Raw genomic sequence first — 22,980 nt, forward strand, 5'->3', positions numbered from 1 at the left:
CTGAGCAACTTATCTGAAGCTGTGAGCCTGGTCAGAGAGTAAACTCCTCTTCCTTGATTGTGCCACCTTGGAGGAACTGAGATCTTACAGGTCCCCAGAGTATACCCTAATCTTGACAAAAGACCCTAAAGTCAAGTAACTGGTTGGAAAAATGCCCAAGAAAAAGGAAAAATAATAAGACTATAGAAGGTTACTTTCTTGGTGAACAGGTATTCTCTCCCATCCTTTCGGATGAGGAAGAATAATGTTTACCATCAGGGGAAGACATAAAGGTCAAGGCTTCTGCATCCAAAACCTCCAAAATAAATATGCAATGGTCCCAGGCCATGGAAGAGCTCAAAAAAGGATTCTGAAAATCAAGTAAGACAGGTAAAGGAAAAACTGGGAAGAGAAATGAGAACAATGCAAGAAAATCATGAAAAGTGAGTCAACCACTTTCTAAAGGAGACTCAAAAAATGCTGAAGAAAATAACACCATTAAAAATAGGCTAACTCAATTGGCAAAAGAAGTCCTAAAAGCCAATGAGGAGAAGAATGTTTTAAAAAGTAGAATTAGCCAATGGAAAAGGAGGCTCAAAAGCTCACTGAAGAAAATAGTTCTTTAAAAATTAGAATGGAACAGATTGGAAGCTAATGATTTTATGAGAAGCCAAGAAATTACAAAACAGAGCCAAAAGAGTGAAAAAACAGAAGATGATGTGAGATCTTTCATTGGAAAGGCAGCTGACCTTGAAGATGGATCCAGGAGGGACAGTTTAGGAACTGTGGGACTACCTGAAGGCCATGATCGGGGAGGGAGCTTGGACATCATCTTTCATGAGGTTATCAGGGAAGATTGTCCTGATGTTCTGGAAGCAGAGGGCAAAAGGAATGTTGAGGGAGTCTGCTGATCACCTCTCGAAGGACATCCAAAGAGAGAGACTCCTAGGAATGTTGTAGCCAAATTCCAGAGTTTCCAGGTCAAGGAGAGAATGTTGCAAGCAGCTAGAGAGAAGTGGTTCGAGTGCTGTGGAAATACAATCAGGATGGCACAGAATCTAGCAGCTTCTACACTGAAGGATCGAGGGGCATGGAATGTGATATTCCAGAAGTCAAAGGAACCAGGACTAAAACCAAGAATCACCTACCCAGAAAAACTGAGTATAATACTTCAGGAGAAAAAAATGGTCATTCAATGAAATAGAGGACTTTCAGGCATTCTTGATGAAAAGACCAGAGCTGAAAAGAAAATTTGACTTCCAAACACAAGAATCAAGAAAAGCATGAAAAGGTGAACAGTAAAGAGAAATCACAAGGGACTTACTAAAATTGAACTGCTTACATTCCTACATGGAAAGATAATATTTGTAACTCTTGAAACTTTTCTCAGTATCTGGGTAGTTGGAGGGATTATATACAATATAGATAGAGGGCACAGAGTGAATTGAATAGGAAAGGATGATATCTAAAAATATAAAATTAAGGGGAGAGAGAGGAATATATTGGGAGGAGAAAGGGAGAAATGGAATGGGGCAAATTATCTCTCATAAAAGAGGGAAAAAAATCTTTTCCAATGGAGGGAAAAGGGGGGAGATGAGAGGGAAAAAGTGAAACTTACTCTCATCACATTCGGCTCAAGGAAGGAATAACATGCACACTCAATTTGGTATGAATATCTATCTTACACTACAGGAAAGTAGGGGAGAATGGGATAAGCAGGGTGGGGGGGAAGATGGAAGGGAGGGCAAATGGGAGAAGGGAGCAATTGGAAGTAAACACTCTTGTGGAGGGACAACAAGGTCAAAAGAGAGAATAGAAGAAATGGGGGGCAGGATAGGATGGAGGGAAATATAGTTAGTCTTACACAACATGACTATTAAAGAAGTCTTTAGCAAAACTATGCATTTATAACCTATATTGAATTGCTTGCCTTCTCAGTGGGGATGGGTAGGGAGGGAGGAAGGAAGAGAAGTTGGAACTCAAAGTTTTAGGAACAAATATTGAGAATTATTTTTGTGTACAACTGGGAAATAAGAAATACAGGTAATGGGGTATAGAAATTTATCTTGCCCTACAGGACAAGAGAGAAGATGGGGATAAGGGAAGGGAGGGTTGTTAGAAGGGAGGGCACATTGATGGAAGGGGCAATCAGAATGCATAGCATTTTGGGGGGGAGGGGAGAGATGGGGAGAAAATTTGGAACTCAAAATTTTGTGGAAATGAATGTTGAAAACAAATTAATTAATTAAAAAAATTTAAAAAAAGATAATAGCCTCTCAGAAAGGGAAAAGGAATGGTTAAGGAAATGAGCAAGCAGGAAAATAACACTGGAAACATGATGAATGTATTTTCTGCATTGAAAAAATTCAAAGAAAAGATACCAGAAGAAAAAAGGACTAGTACCAACAGTGATCCAAAAAATGAATCCAGAAGTTTCACAAGACTCATCAGATTTAATAATAAAACACTTAAAGGAAAATAAGGAAGTGGTGAGACCTGCCATTAGGCATTCACCCCCTCCTTACCCTTCCCCCCCCCCAAAAAGGAACAAGATAGAATGATAATGAAAATTAATGTTGAGAGTGCTGTGGAAAACTGAGAGAAAAATCAGGAGTTAATGAGAAATCGAATTGTTCTATTGAAAGACCAAAAGGCTGCAAAATGTGATGGAAAGTCACCTGCAGGGAGGCTTCAGGATGTAAAGAGTAAAGAAGATGGAACAATGCAACAGGCTGTGGAGAGGTGAACCATCACGCATTCTCAAGAATGTGAAGAAAGGAAGAGTCTGGACACCATATTTCAGGAAATCATTTCTCACCTGGCTGCCCTACTATGCCTCTTCGTGGAGTACTTTCCCTGGCTCCCCTCTGCACCTTGCTTTTTGGCTTATTTTGTGTGTTGCCTTCCTCCATTAGACTGTAAGCCCCTTGAAGGGATTGTCTTTTTTTTTTAATCCCTTGTGCTTAGTGCAGTGTCTGGCACATAGTACACACTTAATAAATGTTTCACTGACTACTGGCAGTCTGAAATAATACAAGAAAAAATTTCCAGAATTATGGGAAGATCAAAGGACAGGCTATAAAATAGGCAATGCAACAGACACCAACAGGAAAGAATGCCAGATTCAACTCACCCAAACACAATGATGTCAAACACTAAAGATACCCTGACAAGGAGATTTTACAAGTAGATAAGATGGAAAACATTGCTTATCAAAGAACACCAATTATTCATCTAATATTAAAAAATTACTGGCAAAAGTAAGCCACAGTGAGGCCTTTGATATGTAAATCAACCAAGAACTTCTCCTGGTAAAGGAGGCCAGGCTTAGCTAGGACCTTTGATATGCAAATCAATTATGAACTTCTGCCTGGACTGGCTAAAAATGGGGTTTAGATTTAAACATTTCACAGGGTGAGCAAAACACAAAGGGTAGGGAGTGGTGTGATCCATAGTTGTCTCTGGGTAGAAGGGGACAAACTTGGGAAAGGCACTAGAATGATAGATAGTAAAATTGAATATTCTTCCACTTTCATCAGTATTGAGGCAACAGTGGCTTTGACTCTGAACCAATAGCAAGGTAGCAGCCAGGTTGTCCGAACTGACAATTAAAGGCCACAAACAGGCTGAGGGTGGGGAGGGAGAAAGAGTAGATGAAACGTATATATAGGTATATGAGAAAGTGTGTATGGGTAGATGGATAGATACATTCACATATACATGTGGAAATATGCATATATACATACCTGTATGTTAACGTATGTATACATATATAAAACACATATATTACAACAGAATTCCCAACAAGAGCAAAGTAAAAGACAAGGAGGAATGAGAAGATAGAATTCTTTTATTGCAGGTGTTACAAAAAATGGATAATTGAGGGAGAAGGAAGAACAGATAATCCCAAAGTAGCACTTCCATTTAGGAAAGGAGGGAAAGAAAGGGGGAAGATTGAAACCACTGAAAAACTTTGAGAGGAAAGAGTAGGAATTTAGGATCCATCTTTGGTGATGAATGTATGTTCTCCCATGCATATGTGTAAGACAGGTTTGGACTAATTCTAGTGAATGAAGGTAGAATACATTCCTTAATGATAAAAACGTAATTTAGCAGAGTATGACAGAACCATATTTAACTATAAATAGATTGACTTCTATTATTAAACAGAATAGGGTTATCGAACTGATTAAAAAAAAATCCAAGACAACCATATGTAGCATTAAACACCCAAAGGCAGATTTAAAATGAAAAATTGGAATAAGATTTACACTGCTTCAGGTAAATCCTGTCTTTGACACATACGAGCAGTGTGACCCTGGAAGAGTGGTCCCTAATCTCTCAGGGCCCCCAAACAACCCTCTGAAATTATAAATGGTAGAGCAGTTGCTCCTTTACATTTCCCTAGCTGCCATTAGCCCTTCAGCATTGGTTGGAGAAGTCACAGGTCTGGCCCAGAAAATCAGAACCTGTAGCCATGATAGTCAGGCAAGGCTGAATTCAAATTACAAAGTATTTATGAGATGGGGACGACATCATGCTTAAATGCACCATTCATAAGGAAAGTATACCAATATTATTTGCCTAACAGCACAGCAACTATATTTTAAAAGAAGGGAACTGATAAATAGGAAAGGAACTATAGACATCAATGGAATCTTGGAAAAATTAGTTTGTTGCATTTAGATAAATTAATTCACTTCTTCAAACCTTCATGGAACATTTTCAAAAAGCAGTCCACATTTGGATATTAAAAAACTTATAAATTGAGAAAACAAATTCTGCTACCTTTATAGAAACCCAATTAAAAACAGGAAACTACTAAAATGTAATCAAAATAGAGAGTCCTAGATGGAAGAGTGATAGGTACAATGGTCGAATTACAGAAAGTAAAAGTTTCTGAATTGTAACGAAAGCAGTCTTCCCATGCTCAAAGAGGCCCAGCTCAAAGGCCTTCAATGATTCCCTCTAGCCTCTAGAATAAAATACAAAGCCTGCCATTTAAAGACTTTTATAATCTAGCTTCAACATATTTACAAGTCTCATTTCATATTTCTTTCACATAGAAAGGTATAAAGTGATGCCAACTGGACAACCAAAGAACATACACAGTGACTACAACTACGTAATTAGAGATGATAACGGCAACAAATTCATATGAGAGAAATGACATTCAAAAGGGATCACGGAAACAAGATGCTTTGATCACTACAGGGCTAAAGGCAAGGTGAGCTTAATAAAGGCCAAAGAATAGAAGGTGAGGGACATGAGGATGATCATTTACAATCTCTTCTGGGAGTTTCCTTATGCTTGCTCTTCTAATATCTTTTTCTTATGCTGTTGTTTACATATTGGAAGACTTGGGCTTATCACAGGAAGTCAAAATAAACTTATTGCTAAAAAGCCCCCCCAAAAACAACCAAACCATACCCTTCGGAAAGCATCTCTTGGTTGTATGAGCATGAGCTCATAGTTCTGTGTATCAGATAACGTGGAGGCTCCGAAACAATGTTTCTCAACTCTTCTTGCTGAAAAAAGTAGAAGAAAAACATCAAAGCACAGGTTTAAGCAAGGGGAATAAAAATCTATCATAGAAATGCCCTTAACTGCCCACATAACTCTAGCACTTCTGAGCACATCTAATGTTATTGGGTCATGTGAGAGGGTGGGGGGGGACAGCGTAGAAAAGGTAAAAGCATGAGCCATCAAAATAAACCCTGTATGAGGAGGGCAAGAAAATGAAGAAAAAGAATAATCTGGGGCATCAGATTGGGGGTGGGGCCCTCCTGGCTTGGTTTTGCTATCATGCCATTCCTGTCCAGAAAACTCTCAGAACTCTACAGCATCCAGAGTGGAGACCAAATGTGTTGAGAGGCCCTCCTGGAGATGATTTTTTTTACACTTGACTCAGGGCAACCTCATTTTCTATTTTTCTAATGCTTCTTAGGATCATCACAGGACTACAGTTTTAGAGGAGGAAATGGAGGCCCAGAGAAGTGAAGTCTGCAAGACAGAATTTAAACCCAGGTCTTCCTAACTCCAAGTCTGGTGCTCTATTCACTACATCCTCCTGCCTTTTCTCAAGACCATCAGTGTTGCTTCATCTTTTATGCATCTACAGCTTACTTCACCACTTCAAGGATATAGGATTCTGTTGGGGGTAAGGGGCTTCTTTGGCAGACATAAATTTCAATCTCTGGGAGATGCTTTGGCTAAAACTTCATCCCTCTGTGGCCAACCTGACTCTGAGTCTGTAGGAATTATCTGGGCACTCCCTATCTGTCACTGGACTTACACTTCCATGTCCCAATGAGGCATCAGAGGAGGATTTAGTGAAGGAACTATTTACAGTATGATAATATAATTGGCACTGTGGTGACACTGTGAAATCACTGAATTTCAGACATGGAAGGAACCCTGGAGATCATAAATCAGGGGAAGACTGACCAGCAACATATTCACTTTTTCTGCCATTCTCCACAATCAAAGAACTGACCAATATTATAAGAGAACCAAAGTAACATAGTCACATTTGTCACTTACGGAGGAAGGTGACTTTTCTTCCAAGTCAAAAGACTTGATCTTTGTCAGGGATGCTACCTGGGTAAGCACTTTGCTTTCTGCAACAGCTATTGGTACTTGTGGGATTTCTGGCACTTCTGGCTCATCTGGTTCTTCTGGCTCATCTGATATTTCTAGCACTTCTTGGGCTCTTGGTTCCTTGATTTGACTTAGAGAGGTTTGAATACTTTCTGATGTGCTAGTAGGAATAGTTTGACAACACTTGCTTATGGAGAATAGTTTCTTCAGGCTACTGGAGCTCAGTGAAACCTTGGGTAAACTGACTTTACTTTCTTGCACTGGCTCCTCTTCCTCATCCTTTATAGTCATATGCATTAGATCAAGAGCACACTCTTCCTTTAAAACAACTTCTCGCAAACCATATTCATCCTCGTCAGAGGTTAAGCCATCATCCTTTCTGTTCTCTGTCTCTTCTTCATCAATATCGTGGGCAACCAGACGAATAATAAGGTCCTTTTTGCTCCGGACATCTTTTAAGAGTTCCACCTTGGTGATATCAGGCTTTCTTATATTCTGAAATGAGTTCCTGCAAACAGCCTGAAAATAAAGAGATTATGAGTATTTCAAGTAACTGTCTCAGGGTATTTTTTTCCCTCAGGCTTTTATTGCAATATAGTGATTTGCACATGATTTCTAGTTTTAGTAAAATGATGTACTATCAAATCATGTTTACTAGTACACTGTAGTTTTCTAAGAAACATGAAATGTATAAAGAATGTTTGGTGTTCCTACACTCTTCTCATATTTGTGATCATGCTAATTTATGACAATTTGTTTGATACACAGAAAAAAGGGACTAACATGAATTCTGGCTTTTTCTCCTAATTTCTATTGCTTGAGCTTTATCTTTTCCATAACCAAGATATGCACTATGCATAAGAGTTTAGAGGCACCTTAGAGATTACCAAGTTCAAGTTTTGCACTTCTAAATCTTATTAGCTTGAGGTGAACTTCTAGCGTGGATATTCCTATCACCAGTGCAGATCTGGCAAGATTTACTGTCAGACAATTCTGCAGAACCTATGATGAAAAATGCCATCCAGCGCCAGAGAAAAAACGGATGGAGTCTGAATGCAGTTCAGAGCATACTGGTTTCCTACTTTCTTTTTCTTTTCTTTTTTCGGGGGGAGGGGGTGTCTGTGTTTTCTTTCACAACATGACCAATGTGGAAATATGTTTTGCCTGACTGCACATGTATAACCTTTATCAGATTGCTTGCCTTTTCACTGAGGGGGGGAGGGAGTGAGAGTGGGAAAGAATTTGGAACTCAAAATTGTAAAAAATGGAGGTTATACATTGTTTTTACATGTAATTGGGAAAAATAAATATTAAAACCAAAAAAGAAAAAAAAAACAGATTTACTGTCAGAGAATAACCTGAAGCACTTATGGGGTAAGATTATTGACCACAGTCACATAGTACCTTCAGGGGTAGGCTATGAATTGAAGTCTTCCTTATTGTCTCTCTACTACTTCATGCTATCATCTCCCCTCTCATTTTACAAGGGAGGAAACTGAGGCCCAGAAAGTTTAAGCAATTTATAATTGCACAGGTACTAAGTGGTAGAGCTGGGATTCTAATTCAGGCTAACCCCAAAATCATCAGCTATACCCACTGTGTTCCTTGAAGTTTTTCCATCACCTACCCTGGCAGTCTTATGATTTCACAAACCAACCCACAGATAGTTCAAAATGCAGATATTTTCCTGAAGGAGGACAAATCTTTTAATAAGGTTCCTCTTCTCCCTGCCCCACCTGGCACTATGGACATTATGGTTTTAAATTGCTTTAATACATTATTGTATTTGATCCTCATAACAACCTGTGAGTTAAGTACTGTTGGTATTCTCTCCCATTTTATAGATGAAGAAACTCACATTCAGAGAGGTTAACTGGCTTGCCCAGGATCACACAGTGTTTGAAATAGGACTTGAACTCAGTTTTTTTCTGACACCAAGCCATTTTTCTGACTCTCACCGTTATTTTATAAACCAAAGTGCCATCATAGCTTCTGCAGAAATTAAGACATAGTCAAATCTCAGTTACCTGTGACATTCAGAAAATCCATAATGGTAGAGAATGGCCAAATTATTTCTATTTCACTTTGAATGTGTTTCTGTATTTGTATTTGGACATTCATGCTTCAGTCATTCTGGGAACTTGCACCACTTCCAAAGAGATAGTGTTCAAATTCTCTAGCTCGCCCAGCTCCCTCCTATTTTTCCCCTTTTCTATGTGAGGGATGGTCCATCTATACTTTTCTGGGAATGTGATCATTGATATTCATAAAAAGGAGTCTGAAACAGAGAGGTGTGACTAGTGTAAGTAGGATAGGCACATCTTGGGGGTGGGAGACCCAATGAGGTACTCATTTTAATCTGACTTTTTAGAAATGCCAGAAAATTCCATCCTCCATGATGTATAGGGATTTTTAAAAATGTGTGTGACCAGTTAAGTCATATGGATTGGTGTGTGGACTTGGAAGTCTCTGGTAGAAAACAGTATTTTCATTCTTTGAAAACTGGAAGGCTACACTGTACATGGTTTAATGCTAAAGTAATAAGGTCGAGCCTCATGACAGGTTTCTGGAAGCCAAGTTTGTTACTTCAGCATCACACTTAGCTGTAGCAATTTTGGGTTAAGCAGATATTATCTGACCATGCCAAGATACATAGTTGACTGTAATTTACAGACAAAAGCAATGCCTGCTCATTAATTTTTTGGGGGGGCCATTGCTTTTTTGCTTACCTCAAAGGGCTTTGCATCCAACCGTCCTGTTTTATCTAAGGAGATTCGTCTTTCCTTTTTTCTTGATTCTCTGTCCACTATTTCCGAGGAGTAGCTCTTCCCACTTATTGAAGCTCTTCTTAGCTCTGCTAGACTGTGTCCAGTTCTTGACAAACACTGCTTCTTCAGTTTCTCTAGTGGTTGAGTTTTGAGTGAAAGCACTGCCAAGTGTTGAGAAACAATGTCTGGATCTATTCTCATTGGCTTATTTCCAAGGTGAGGGACAATTTTAACTTGCAGGTCATCCCCCTCAATGTCATCTTCTTTAAAGAGCACAGAGCCCATTTTTGTGGCATGCTCACTGGCTTTTTCAACAATTCGGTCAACATCCAGATCACTGATGACATCAGTGGATGAACTATGGGAGCTAACAGATTCTGGGGGATGATGAGAAATCTCACTAATTATGAGGCTAGCTACTTTTTGGGGGAAAAATCTGTTCATACCTTTTATATCATGAAAGAATTCCTCTTGGGTTCCAGATTGTCGCAAAACGTTATTATAAACAGAATCAACAACCTGAGAAATCATTTCAATATTTTCTGGGTTCAAAAAGTACACTTCAGGGTCAGAAGCCACTAGACTAATGTTACTTTTGGAAATTTCAGCAGCCACTGATTTTGTCAGTTGAGATGCAATTTTATTCAGTTCAGGTTTGGATAAGCTTTTTGCCTCTTTGGTTACAACACAGGGCAACTTGACTATTTTTGCTAGGAATAATGCCAGTGTTTCCTCCAAAAAGGAGGCATCCAGTACTGGAGTTTTGGGGGCTGAAGGTTTCTCCTGTGACTTAATGTCATCAAGAATTTTAAGGACTTTTTCCATAATTTTGACAGCTTCCAGTGCCAGTTGCGGACCTGATGCCTCTTCCTCACAAGGGAATTTTTCCTCATGGGAGATTCTTTTTTCACTAGTGATTCTTTCCTCCTGAGCGAATTTTTCCTCAGAAGGGAATCTTTCCTCACGAGAAAAGATTCTTTCTTTTGGAGGGAATCTTTCCTCATAAGCAATTCTTTCCTCATGAGAGAATTTTTCCCTACAAGGGACTCTTTCCTCACGGGAAAATTTTTCCTCACGAGGGATTCTTTCCTCAGAAGCAGATTTTTCCTCACGAGCAAGTTTTTTCTCCCAAGACAATTTTTCCTCATGGGGGATTTTTTCTTCCCAAGAGAATTTTTCTTCACGGGGGATTCTTTCTTTCCAAGAAAATTTTTCTTCACGGGGGATTCTTTCTTCCCAAGAAAATTTTTCTTCACGTGGGATTCTTTCTTCCCAAGAAAATTTTTCTTCACGGGGGATTCTTTCCCCCAGAGAGCGTTTTTCCTCCTGAGGGGTTCTTTCCATATGAGGCCGAAATTCAGGTTTGGAAATTTCCTTGACCATTAAGAAGGCTATTATATCAGCTAGAACATTGCTCTTTCCTATTAGATCTTTATACACAGAAGTGTGAGAGCCAGAGTGTTTTAAAACGCTGTCATAGACATTATCGACTACTTTTTCAATAGCCTGGTTATCTTCTTTAGGCAATGTGGGAGGTTCATTGGGCTGCTGTACAATTTTAATTGAACTTTTTGATATAAACTCTTTCAGTGATGTTATTATTTTGTTGGTAATTTTTTCCAATTCAGCCTCCAAAGCCTTGGTTCTTTCCCTCTCTATCATAGGGAACACAGACAAAAGTCGGGATAAAAACTGTACTGCAATTTCTTCTAGGATATTCAAAGATAATTTTTGATCAGAGGTTTGTTTGGTTGGAAGACCTGCTGAGCTCTGGGAGATATCTTTAAGAATACTTTCAACAACATTGTCAACCTCAGCACATTGATGGGGTGTTAACTCTCCAGAAAAGTATGTCTGCAGCTGATTTCCAGCAACCTCTCTTATAACTAGGTCAGCTATGCTTTCAGAAAGCATTCTGCATCCGCTTGTTGCACAGTTCTGTATAACCTCTTGAGAGCCAAACTGTGGCAAAAGATTACTATAAACAGACTGTACCACTACCTGAATTACTTCATCATCGTTGGGGTGTAAGCACTCAACATACTGTATTACCATATCTTCGTCTTTTGTTATCTCTGTCATAACCCTGCTGACTAATTTCATTTGAATGAAGTTCATTTCAGTAAAAAGACTGTCACCTACTTCTGAATCTAGATTTTTTTCTGATCCTGATGGAAAAATTTTGGCTAGAAGAGATGAAATCATTTCTTCCAAAAATCCGTGAGGCAGCATGATGGTATATGGTGAGGAAGTTTGACATTCTCTGGTGTGTTTTTTGGCCACTTGTTGTACTTTTGTAACAACATCCTTAGATTCCAGAGGTATGCACACTTCAGTGGGCAATTCATCCTGTAGTAGTAGGCTGAGCTGATGCTGAAAGATTTCTTCTATTACAGCACCAGCTAATCTTTTGGCTAACTTATCACTATCATTGATGTCTTTGCAAATTGAGTCTTGAGATCTGTATTCGTGTAGAACATTACAGAGAGAGGAGTGCACAACCTTATTGACCAATATTTTATCCACTGGTGGCATATCAATGTAATGTTGTATATCTGTACATGATCCCCTATCAACCAAGGTTTTGGGGGGCACAGGTGGCATTTTAGGCGGTGAGGGTGTTCTCTGGAGAGTTGGTGCTTCCTGTGTAACAGAACTGTGCTTGTCTGGTACTTTCTCCTCAATCAGTACTTTAGGTTCCTGGGGCAAAGGTTGCTTTTCTTCAGTGGGCCTAAACACCCTAATTCGGGCGTCAGAAAACTCTTTTAACAAGGAATCAATCAGTTTCATTGCTGTTTCATAGAGCTCAGTCTGATTTGCATCATCCTGAATTTTTTTACACTCTTCACAAGTTTCTGGTGAAGAAGAAAAGACCAGTTTGTTTACAATCTCAGTGACAACATCTTCTAAAAATCTTGCTGAAAAAATACCCGATCTCATTTCAGGTGAATAGCATGATATTTTGGCATCAGCAGGAGGGTGTTTCTTCACCTCTTTGCCTTTGTCAGGAACACCCTTGTGAACCAGGTGCAATGAAGCCCCTGATGAAGGTTGGCCAAGATTCTCAGCATGTGCTTTTTGGGTAGGAATAACATTTGTATAACGGGTATCATCTAGAGATGTCTGAGTAGATATATCTAAAACATTACTATAAATATTCTCAATCACATTTTCATAATACACTATTGGTTCATCTTCAATATCTGTTTGAACACAGATCTCTCTCTTGCTTTTAAAGGTTGATTTTATATTTGGACTTTTCTCCGTAGTGACTGCAGGAGTGAGACTAAACGCCCCTTCTTCATCATCTGTCCCAACTGAAATGCCTTTTTTCTTTTCTTCAAACTTCTTACTACTTGATAATTTCAAAACTGGTTCTGGTGTTTTTTTACTTTTTACTGGAGAAATGCGTCGTATTGGTTCTTCTTCATTGCTTTCAGCAGCCAATTGGTGTTCTTTCTTTATACTACTCTTCTTAGGTGTTCTCTTAAAATCTGGTTCCGGGATCCCCTTACTGCTTTTCATAACTGCAAAGACTTTTATTGACTCTTCCTCGTACTCATGTGCCTCATCTTTGGCTGAAAACTCATCACTCTTTTGATCTGATGTTTTCCAAGCATGGTCCTGGTGACTTTTTATATTATTTTTAATACTGGTGGCTACAGAAGTGAATTTTATTGAATCCTTGTCTTCATCTTTTCTGGTTGGGCTCTCACTTGTCTTTTTCTCACTTTCCCTTTTGTCAGTTAGATCCCAATCTGCAGATTCCAGGGCACACATTTTAGTTTTCATAGTACTAGCTAGAGAAATGAACATTGAATCCTGGTTATCGTTTGTAGGTATAGTCTCAACCTTTTCTTCACTCTTCTTTTCACCTATTGTGCCCAGATCTGTTTCATCTTTTATATTTCTAGTTAGATTTACAACTGCAAGGGAATCTTTCAGTGAAGAATCTTTGATAGGAGCACCTCTTATGTCTTTATCAAATGAGATCTTTTGTGGCAGATATTGGACTCTTTGGGTGATGTTATCTGGTTCTAGAAATGAAAAGAATGGGGAAAACCAGTCTCCAGAAAAAAGTGGCTTAACCTTGAAACCTGAGATTGCATTCTTTGCTAAGTTGGTTATCATTTCAATACAAATATTGCTCTCTTCCTCATCATGATGAGTACCCTCAGATCTGTATTTTTTAACAACCTCTTCATACACAGAGTCAGACACTTTATTAATAGTTTCTTTATCTACTGGTGGAAAAGAAAACAATTCTTCAGCATTGGGGAGAACCTTAATATCACTTTTTCGAAATTCACCTATTAGAGAATTTACTAATTTGATAGCCATGCTCACAAGGCTGGTCTCTGTCATACTTTCACCTTCATCGTGCTCAGGAGTTTTTGGGACAGGGTACAATTTCCTAACAAGATCAAAAATAACATCTTCTAAAAATGTTGCTGAGTAGAGGGAAGGCTGGGGTGTGCATGGTGGTTCTTTTTCTTGCTCAGGAACATCAACAACAGACTCTTTATCAGAAGTTCCACCAGAATCAGAGTCATCCTCGTGTAAGAATGGCTGGAGATGATGATCTACAATTTCCTTCATAATGAAGCCAGCTATTTTGGTGAGGAATGTGCCTCCCTTCTCACTCTCCTCTTTCTGGACTTCAGCTTGCACTTCAGCTTGGAATTCAGCTTTCTTCAAAATATTTTTGCAAATTGAGTCAACTATGCTTTCAATAGTTTCCAGATTCATATGTGAGGCATTCTCCTCTGCAGCGGTCAGTCTAATTTCATGTTCAGAAATTTCAGCTATAATAGCATCAGTCAGCCTTGAAGCTGCTGACATAAATTCATCATCTGGTGGTGCCTCTTGTTCTTTAATTTGAACGCTGGCTTCAGATGAAGGAAAAATATGACCTAGAAGTTTGGAAACCATATCTTCCAAAAGAGAGCGAGGTAACACAGTAATGAAAGATGGCAAATAATGGCTTTCTTTACCAATAACATTTAGTACACTTCGAATAATGTTCTCAGCTCTAAGTGAAGAACAGGCAGACAAAGATAATGTTCCAGAAATTAATCCCTGTAATTGATAATCATAAATTTCTCCCAAAAGTAAATTATATATTTTGCTTCCAAAATTTTTAGTGTCATGTTCTATGTCTGCGTAAACGAGATCCAGAGATTTATAATCACTTGTTATTTTTTCATAAATTAAGTTGACTATCTTACTAACCATTTCTTTATACCCTTCAGAAAAACACAGATTTTCATCAAAATTTTCAGCAACAAAAATTTGAGATGCTGCAAACTCAAGCACAATTGATCGGACTAATTTTGTAACAATGTTAGCAACTTTGGCTTTAGACTTTGGATCCTCAGATGAGATGAAATTACGTGAAAATGCATAAAGGAGTTTGCATAAAAGCTCAGAAATTACTTCCTCCAAAAATATAGCTGAGTTAACAATGAGAGACAATTCTTTTGGGTCAATTTCTACACCTTTGTAAGTCTGTTTCCTAGTTAAGTCAGTTGTAGATTGAGATAGGATTTGCTCTTGAGATAAAAATGACTGAAGGTGATGGTTAAAAATTTCTTTGATTATGAAACTTGCTATTTTGGAAACAGGTATATTATTTATGTCTTTTTTATCTTTTGTAAGAGACTGGTAGAGATTTGAATGTGAAATGTCAGCATAAATGGATTCCACCATATTCTCAATATCTGTTTCTGAAATCATACTTTCTTTTTCATTTCCATGCTTTGTAATCCAGATAGCATGTTTGGAAATGATGGCCATGATTTCATTGATTAATTTCACAACAGCTTTACTGAAATCAGGCTTTGAAGTAACTGAGTCTTCCACTCTGGAGTCTGAGGACATCTGTGATAAAAGCTGGGTGACTATCTTTTCCAGATGAGTATGTGATAACATAGTTGTATATATTGTCGAAGTCTGTCTCTGAGGTTTTGGTTTGTTAATTTCACACTGAACTTTCTTAAGCAAAACATTAGCATTGAGATTTGACAGAGCTTTGAATGGTAGCCTTGCGACTAAATCTGGTTGGAGTTGAAAATCAAAGATTTCTGCCAGAATGATTTTGGTTATCCTTTCGGCCAAAGTCTTTGTATCATTGAAAAAATCTTTATCAAGTGTTAGGTCTAAATCGTATTCTTGCAAAACTTTGTTGTAAGCTGTGTCAATTATCTTAATGATGACATCCCTATCTACTTGTGGCAAACCTAATTCCTCTTCAGCATTTTCTAGAATGCTTACTTCTGCTTTTTCAAACTCGTCTGATACTGAATTTATGAGTCTAACAGCTGTCTCCTCCAGTTTACTTTCAGGTTCTCTTATTATTCTGGCAAATGCAACACCCACTACCCTGTAAAAGATTTTGGATAAAACTCCGGAGACTACTTCTTCCAAAAACGTTGAGGAATAAACACCAGCATAAAACTGTAACTGCCTTCGCCCACCAGCGTGGTACATTGGGGGTGGAGGAAATCTCTTTCCGGACACAAATGGCTGAAGGTGTTGCTGACAAATATTTCTAATGATAAAACCAGCTACTCGATCAATGAAAGCATTGTTACTGCTCATTATTTCTTGTTCCATTGCTTCTTGTGAGCCAGAGTTTTGCAAGATGTTTTTGAAAACAGAGTCAACAAGATTTTGGACATCATCTTCTGAATAAATATATTGTGGTTCTTCTGTATCTTTGGAAAGTCGAATTTCGTGTTTTGAAATTTTCTTCCGGATATCGCTGATTAGCTTTGAAGCAACTTCATTGAAATTAACTCCAGATGTATCTTTTAGATCTTCTTGATATGGAACCACCCCAGAAGTTGAAGGAAAGATTCGAGATAGGAGCACTGTTATCATGTCTTCTAAGAAAGTATAAGGCAGTAAGGTATTATATGGAGTCAGGCTCTGGCTTTGTTTGCTAGTTTTGCTGATTCCACTTAGGACTTCTTGCACAATGTTCTCTGCTGTCAAAGAAGAATAGGAAGAAGCAGAGAGCTCTCCAGAGAAAAGGGGATGAAGAAGATAATCAGAAATTGCTGCTACAATTAAACTGGTAAGATTTTCAACAAAAATGTCCGTCCTCATTAGTTCTTCTTGCTCACCTGTAGGATCTAGTCCATGCTGTTTCAGGACACTACAGTAGACAGAGTCTACCAATTCATCCACAATATCGATATTCAGAGGCGGGAAAGGCTGTGCCTCATCATGACGTACCACTCGGACTTTGGCTCGGTCAAAGTGAGCATTTATGGAATCTACAATTTTGTGTGTCACATTGTTTAGTTCTGCCCCAGTTTTCACTTTGGGGCTGAAGATCTTTGATAAGAGTCTAGCGACAATTTCTTCCACAAATTCAGCAGGGTAAACCCCCATGCTTAGAGAGGACGCTGTACGGGGTCTTTGCAGCCCTGTCACTTCATTGAGAACATTCTTAACCATGGTGGACACTTCATCAGTGGCAGCTGTTGATTGAGAGGCACTATCCCCAAACAAAAAGGGCTGAAGGTGACTTTCAGTAATCTCTTGAATAATAAAACTGGCTATTCTGTCAACAATGATGGGACTTCGACTTGTTATACTTTTCTGTATTGATGAGTGACCACCTGAGATTTGCAAAATATTATTGTAAACTGAGTCAACCATTGTTTGTAGATTTCTCTCTGAATATAAATATTGATGATCATATTTGGTGAGCCAAATTTTGTGTTTAGAAATGGCTGACATAACTTTGTTTATTATGCAGGCAGACATTTCATTAAAGTCTGAACTCATTAAATATTTCTTTTCCATAGACCAAACATCACTAGATGATGGAGGGATGATCTGTGATAACAGCTTTCTAATGACATCCTCTAAAAATGAATGAGGCAACATGGTAGTATATCCTGCTGAAGGCTGAACTTGGGAACTGAACTCCCTCAGGTTTTCTTGAAGTTTCTGAAGGACATTTTCAACTTTTAGGGGGTAGTATGACTCAGGAGTGAGTCTTTCCACAAAACATGATGGCAGTTGGTAGTCTAAAATCTCATCCAGCACAGCATTGGTTGTCCGCTCAGCTAATAAGTTGAGGTCATCAGCTGCATCATTCTCATTTACATAAGTCATTTTTGATTCGTATTCCTGCAAAACTTCATTATAAACGGAGTCAACAATTTTGGTCACAGCTTCTTTCTGTACAGGTGGAAAACACAACCTTTCTTCAGCATTCCGGAGCACAGTGACTTGAGCTTTATTAAATGCATTCACCACGGAATTGATAATTAATGTATTCATCTCATTGAGCTGCTCCTCTGTGACATTTTCATCTCGGTCATACAATGAAGTATAAATAGAAGAAAACAGGTCAGAAATAATGTCCTCCAAAAATGTGGCTGAGTAAACACCTGTACTGAGTGGGTCTGATTGCAGCATTCTGGGAACTGTTTTAATTTTTAGATCTTTCCTCCTCAGTTTTTTCATAGAGGAAGCAGAAAACTGCTTAAAGGGTGGTCTGATTTTGGAGCCAATTATTCGGAGATGATTGAGGGTCTCTGATGTGAGTTTGTCCCTGGGCCGCATGTGGTCTTTTGCTGATTGTACTCCTTGGGCATTGGACAGTTTTTCCCTTGCACTGTATTTTAAAAGTTTATTGGCATATGGAGGTTTTGGGGGGGCTGCCTGTATGCTGTTTGACAGCTTTTCCATCAGAGATTTTACCAAGCCATGGGAAATTACACTGAGCATTGATTCTGAGGAAAGCAACTCATGCTCACTTTCAGCCAGCTGTTCCAACACAAATTCTGATACATAGTCCTCTGCTTGAAATGGCTCAGTTTGCACTGGGCTCACTTTTCCTTCTCCATAACCAAATTCTTCCTCCTTGACACTTTGGATTACATTAAAAAGCTGCCGTTCTGCAGCAGACAATTCCTCAGAAACAGGGCTGCCTGTCAGCATGTCTGTGGTTGTACATTTTTCCAAAAGTGTCCTTATAAGTTTCTCACATACAACATTGAGGAGGAATACGGATTTGGGAGATAAGCCCAGGTTACTAGGCTGCTTCTCTGGAGAGTCAAAAAAATGTCTTGTTGATGCTTTGACAGAGTCCAAAGCCCCACTTTGGCATTCATCTGGCAAAAATAAATCTAAGACAATATTAAAAATTTTATTCACCATTTCTTTAGATTCATGACTTTTTAGGCTCCCTAGTAGACTGTCTAATTTAGATGCCACAGAATTGTTTTTATTTTTCTGGACAAGTTGATCTGTTCTATGAGTAAGTGATGGGTCCCAGCTTCGTTGGCTTACGTCTCTTTCTATGGGTCTAGTTTTTTGGCAAATAGGAATACTCTGACTTTGAAATCTGGGAGTTGGTTTCCCTTTAGTATTACACTGATTATTGATTCCTATTTCTTTTGTCAGCACATGAATCACTCCTGATAGGAGATCTTGAAAGAGATCATCAATGTCTATGGTAGCCATATCTGGAGAATAAATGTATTTTGTTTCCAGGGAAACAGCATGCTCAGTAACATCTGCCTTTAAAATGTTACTATTAGACAGGATTTGAATAATAATTTCAAAAATGCTGAAAGCAATGTCGCCAATAAGAATTGATCTACTCTTGGATCCTTGGGCTCCCAACATCTCAGAATTAATTGAAATGAATTTCTCAGATGCTGAAATTTTATTTCCAGCGTATTTCAGTTTTGCTCTGCCATCTTCAGTACCATCTGAAACACTTGAAATTATATGGAAAATAACAGCATCAGTGAGATGTTCACAAAACTCATTTAAAGATGATTCAGTTTGCTCACTTGTCAGAGGCCTCTTTGGATCTAGTTTTTTTCTTGATAGCAAAGAAGCAACAGGTACCTTTTCATCACAGGAACCTTAAAACAGAAAGCATTGTGATTTTTAGCATGTAGTGAGGAAATTGTATAACATCCAAAATATTTTTTCAAACATATGAACATTTTACTATGTATTATTTTTTTTTTAAACCCAAATGTTAGCAAAAGAGATGAATGGGTTTTCTCCCACTTTCCATTTTCCTTCCTACCTCTTTCTTCCTCCTCTGTTATTGTAACTTTTTATCTTTTAGCTGTCACCATTCTTAGAATGAAAAGGGAAGGAGAAAAATAAATACAGTAGGGGTGGAAAGGGAAAAGAAAGTTATGGACATATATTAGGGACATAATATGTGCAAGTAGAAGCCATACAAACAAGGAAAAGGGGGTGGGGAGAGCAGCTGGCACTTGAAATAGGAGGGAAAGAGGAGAAGAGAGAATTAGAGGGAAGGTAGATTAAGGGATAAGGGCAGTTAGGTGGTACAATGGGTAGAATACTGGGCCTGGAGTCAGGAAGACCTGAGTTCAAATCTAGCCTCAGACATGTACTAGTTGTGTGACCCTGGACAAGTCACTTAACCCTGTTTGCCTCAGGTTCCCCATCTGTAAAATGAGCAGGAGAAAGAAATGGCAAACCACTCCAGTATCTTTGCACAAGAAAACTCCCAATCAGAATGCATGGTATTTTGGGGTGGAGGGAGGGGAGAGATGGGGAGAAAACCTTGTGGAAATGAATGTTGAAAACTAAAAATAAATAAATTTTTAAAAAAAGAAAGAAAAAAAGGAAACCCCCAAAAGGGGTCATGAAGAATCAGACATGATGAAAATGAGTAAACAACAAAAGTTGAAGAGATGAGATCATTCCTAAGCAAAACAAACTTTAAATATGAATGTACAAAAATGTTCATAGCTCTTTTTGAAGTGGCAAAGAATTGGAAACTGAAGAGTACCCATCCATTGGGGAATAGCTGAACAACTTACAGTATTAAATTTGATGCGATAACATTGTGTTGTAAAGAATAATGTACGGGACGGTTTCAGAGAAACCTTGGAAGACTTGTAAGTCTGATGCAAAGTGAAATAAGCAGACCCAGGAGAACAGTTTAAGCAATAACAGCAATAGTGTAAGTGCAAACAACTTTAAAACAAGTAGGAACTTATGAATGTAATGATCAACCATGACTTCAGAGAACTTGGATAAAACATGCCACTCACTTTCCTTTAGGGAAGCTAAAGATTCAGAATGCAAAATGAGACAATTTTTCATTTTAGACATGGTTAATGTAGAAATTTGTTTTTGCGTATTTGTTAACAGTTTTTTTCTTTCTTTTTAAATGGGGGGGTGTGTGGATGGGAGAGACAGAAGGTAGATTTTTGTTGTGGGAATTTTTTTTTAAAGAAGACAAGATAAAAATAAATTTGAGGACCTTGAGATGGACCAGAGTAATGGGAAGAAAGTGAGAAGAATCTGTGGGAAAAGATTAGAATCAATTTACTCTAAGCAAAACTAATCTCAAGGCTTAATTGTGAACTTAAAAGAGGTAGAAAAAGGGTGGGTAGAATCAGTGTAAAAGAATTAAATGGCAGAAAACAAAAACCTACCAATAACAAACTTAAATGTAAGTGGTTTAAGCTTCATAGTAAAAATGAAAGAAAATGAAACTCGACAATTTGCTGCATATAAGAAACACATTAAAAGGCAGAGTAAAATTGAAGGACTAAAACAAAAAAGGAGCAGTTTTTTGGAAAAAATACAACAAGTAGCACAGTATATAAGTACCTAAAGGAAAAGCTGACTGAATGGCAACAAAAAAGTAACATGACTGTCAGATAGTGTTCCTCTTTCAGAGCTGGATATTAGTTATCAGGAAGGAAAACAAAAAGAAAACAGCTGAACAGACTTGTTAGAAAAGAGATTTGAAAGACTTTTGTTGTCCTTTGAATGGGAATATTAAATAATATGCTATTTCACATCATCATTTAGTATGCTTACAACTGATTATATACAAGGAAATTATAAATCAATATGAAAAGGTAGAAATAGAAATACATTCTTTATAGATCACAACAATAAAATAGTAATTGATATGGGGTATAAGCAAAAGATAAGGTCTAAGTGGAGATTAAGTACCAACATTCTGAATCATAAGTAGGTTATAACATCACATGAACAAGAAATAACCACTGAAAAGGATTCCAACAATGAGACAACACATAAAATTTTTTTTTGGATGCAGCTAAAGCAGTCCTCAAAAGAAAAATTATATCATTAATCACATACAACCCATCAACAAGCAGTTATTCAAAATTTCTATGTGCCAAACCTTGTGCTAAGTGCTGGGGATACAGAGAAAAAGGAAAAATAGTCTCTTCCCTCAAAGATCTTACATTCTAATGAAGGTGAAAATATAATAGATAAATTGGTATACAGGAGATAAATGTAGAACACATGAAAGGTAGTCTTAGAGGGAAAGCATGGCTAGAGGGACCAGGAGAGTCCTCCTGGAGGAGGTGGCACTTGAGCTGAGTCTTAAAGGAGGCAGGGATTCTAAGAGGTGGTGATAAGGAGGGAAAGCATTCCAGGCAAGGGGAACAGCCAGTACAAAAGGTACAGGGCCAGGAGGTGGAGGAATAGCAAATGGGCCAGTAAGGATAGACTATAGTGGACGTGGAGAGTGTAATATACAAGAACATTGGAACAGGGTTCTACTGGACTAGATTGTAAAGAGTTTTAAATGCCAAACAAAAGATTTTGTATTTGGTCCTAGAGGGGGCCAACAGAGTTTGTTGAGTAGGGGAGTGTTATGTCTGACCTGTGCTTTAGGAAAATAACTTTGGCAACTGTGTGGAAGATAGAGTGGGGAGAGACTTGAGGCAGGAAGACCAACCAGTAGGCTATTGCACTATTTCTGGTGAGAGGTCATTAGGGTGGTGTCTGTGTGAATGGAGTGAAAGGGATGCATGTGACAGAAAAAAAATCTTCAAAACACAACAAATATAGGTATGGAAGGGCCATTTAAAAATATGGCCAAAAGCATATATCTCAAACCATGGACTAGTTACTTGCAATGAAGAAGCACTTCCAGCTTTCTTAATAAATACAGGTTTGTCAAGTCAAGGTTGCCCTGTCTCCTTATTGGTTTTGGCGTTGTTCTAGAAATGCTAGCTACGGTAATGTGACAAGAGGGAGAAAATAAAAGTATAAATGTCAGCAAAGTGGAGGCAAAATTAGTCTTATTTGCAGATGACACATCTACTTAGAAAATCCCAGAGAATCAGGGGAAAAACTAATCAAAATGATTAACAGCCTCAGTGAAGTAGGTTACAAAATCTGTAAAAATCATTAGCATTTCTACATGGTACTAACAAAAATTGGGAGAATAAGCTAGGAAAAATCCATTGAAAATATCTACAAAATGCATACGCTAGCCGAGTGCTTGCTTACGAAGATATTTAGGATTCATGTAAATACAACTATAAAACACTTGTTAAAGAAATAAAGGAAGATAAATGGAGAGACATTAGATTTTCATGTTTGCATACTATGATAAAAATATGACAATTTAAAAACGACACTACTTGAATTATTTTACAGATTTAGCACTAAACTAACCAAATTACTGATTTTATCATAGACAAAGTGACAGTAAAATTCATTGGAAGAAAAAGTCTAGAATCTCAAGGGAAGTAATGAAGAAAAATGGGCATAGGTCACCAAATCTCAACCTCTTAAACTCAAGCAGTAATCATCAAAATTAGTTTGTATTGGTTAAAAACAG

The 22,980-nt window shown here is 38.1% G+C and overlaps 2 protein-coding genes across 6 annotated transcripts in view; one reads left to right on the forward strand and one right to left on the reverse strand.

The window, feature by feature from the left end:
* The window catches only part of LOC140515491 (uncharacterized), a 497,421-nt gene that overhangs the window by 303,573 nt on the left and 170,868 nt on the right, over positions 1 to 22,980 (forward strand). The gene's annotated exons all lie outside the window — the stretch shown is intronic.
* Positions 1 to 22,980, reverse strand: part of LOC140515486 (fibrous sheath-interacting protein 2-like) — a 48,790-nt gene that overhangs the window by 10,255 nt on the left and 15,555 nt on the right. Inside the window, exons 3-5 of the mRNA XM_072626222.1 lie at positions 9,309 to 19,243; positions 6,523 to 7,098; positions 5,410 to 5,507 (exon numbers count right to left, since the gene is read on the reverse strand). Of these exons, the coding sequence (XP_072482323.1) occupies positions 5,410 to 5,507; positions 6,523 to 7,098; positions 9,309 to 19,243 (10,609 nt within the window). The remainder of the gene's footprint in view (positions 1 to 5,409; positions 5,508 to 6,522; positions 7,099 to 9,308; positions 19,244 to 22,980) is intronic.

Source organism: Notamacropus eugenii, chromosome X (assembly GCF_028372415.1).
Source record: "Notamacropus eugenii isolate mMacEug1 chromosome X, mMacEug1.pri_v2, whole genome shotgun sequence".
NCBI lineage: Eukaryota > Metazoa > Chordata > Mammalia > Diprotodontia > Macropodidae > Notamacropus > Notamacropus eugenii.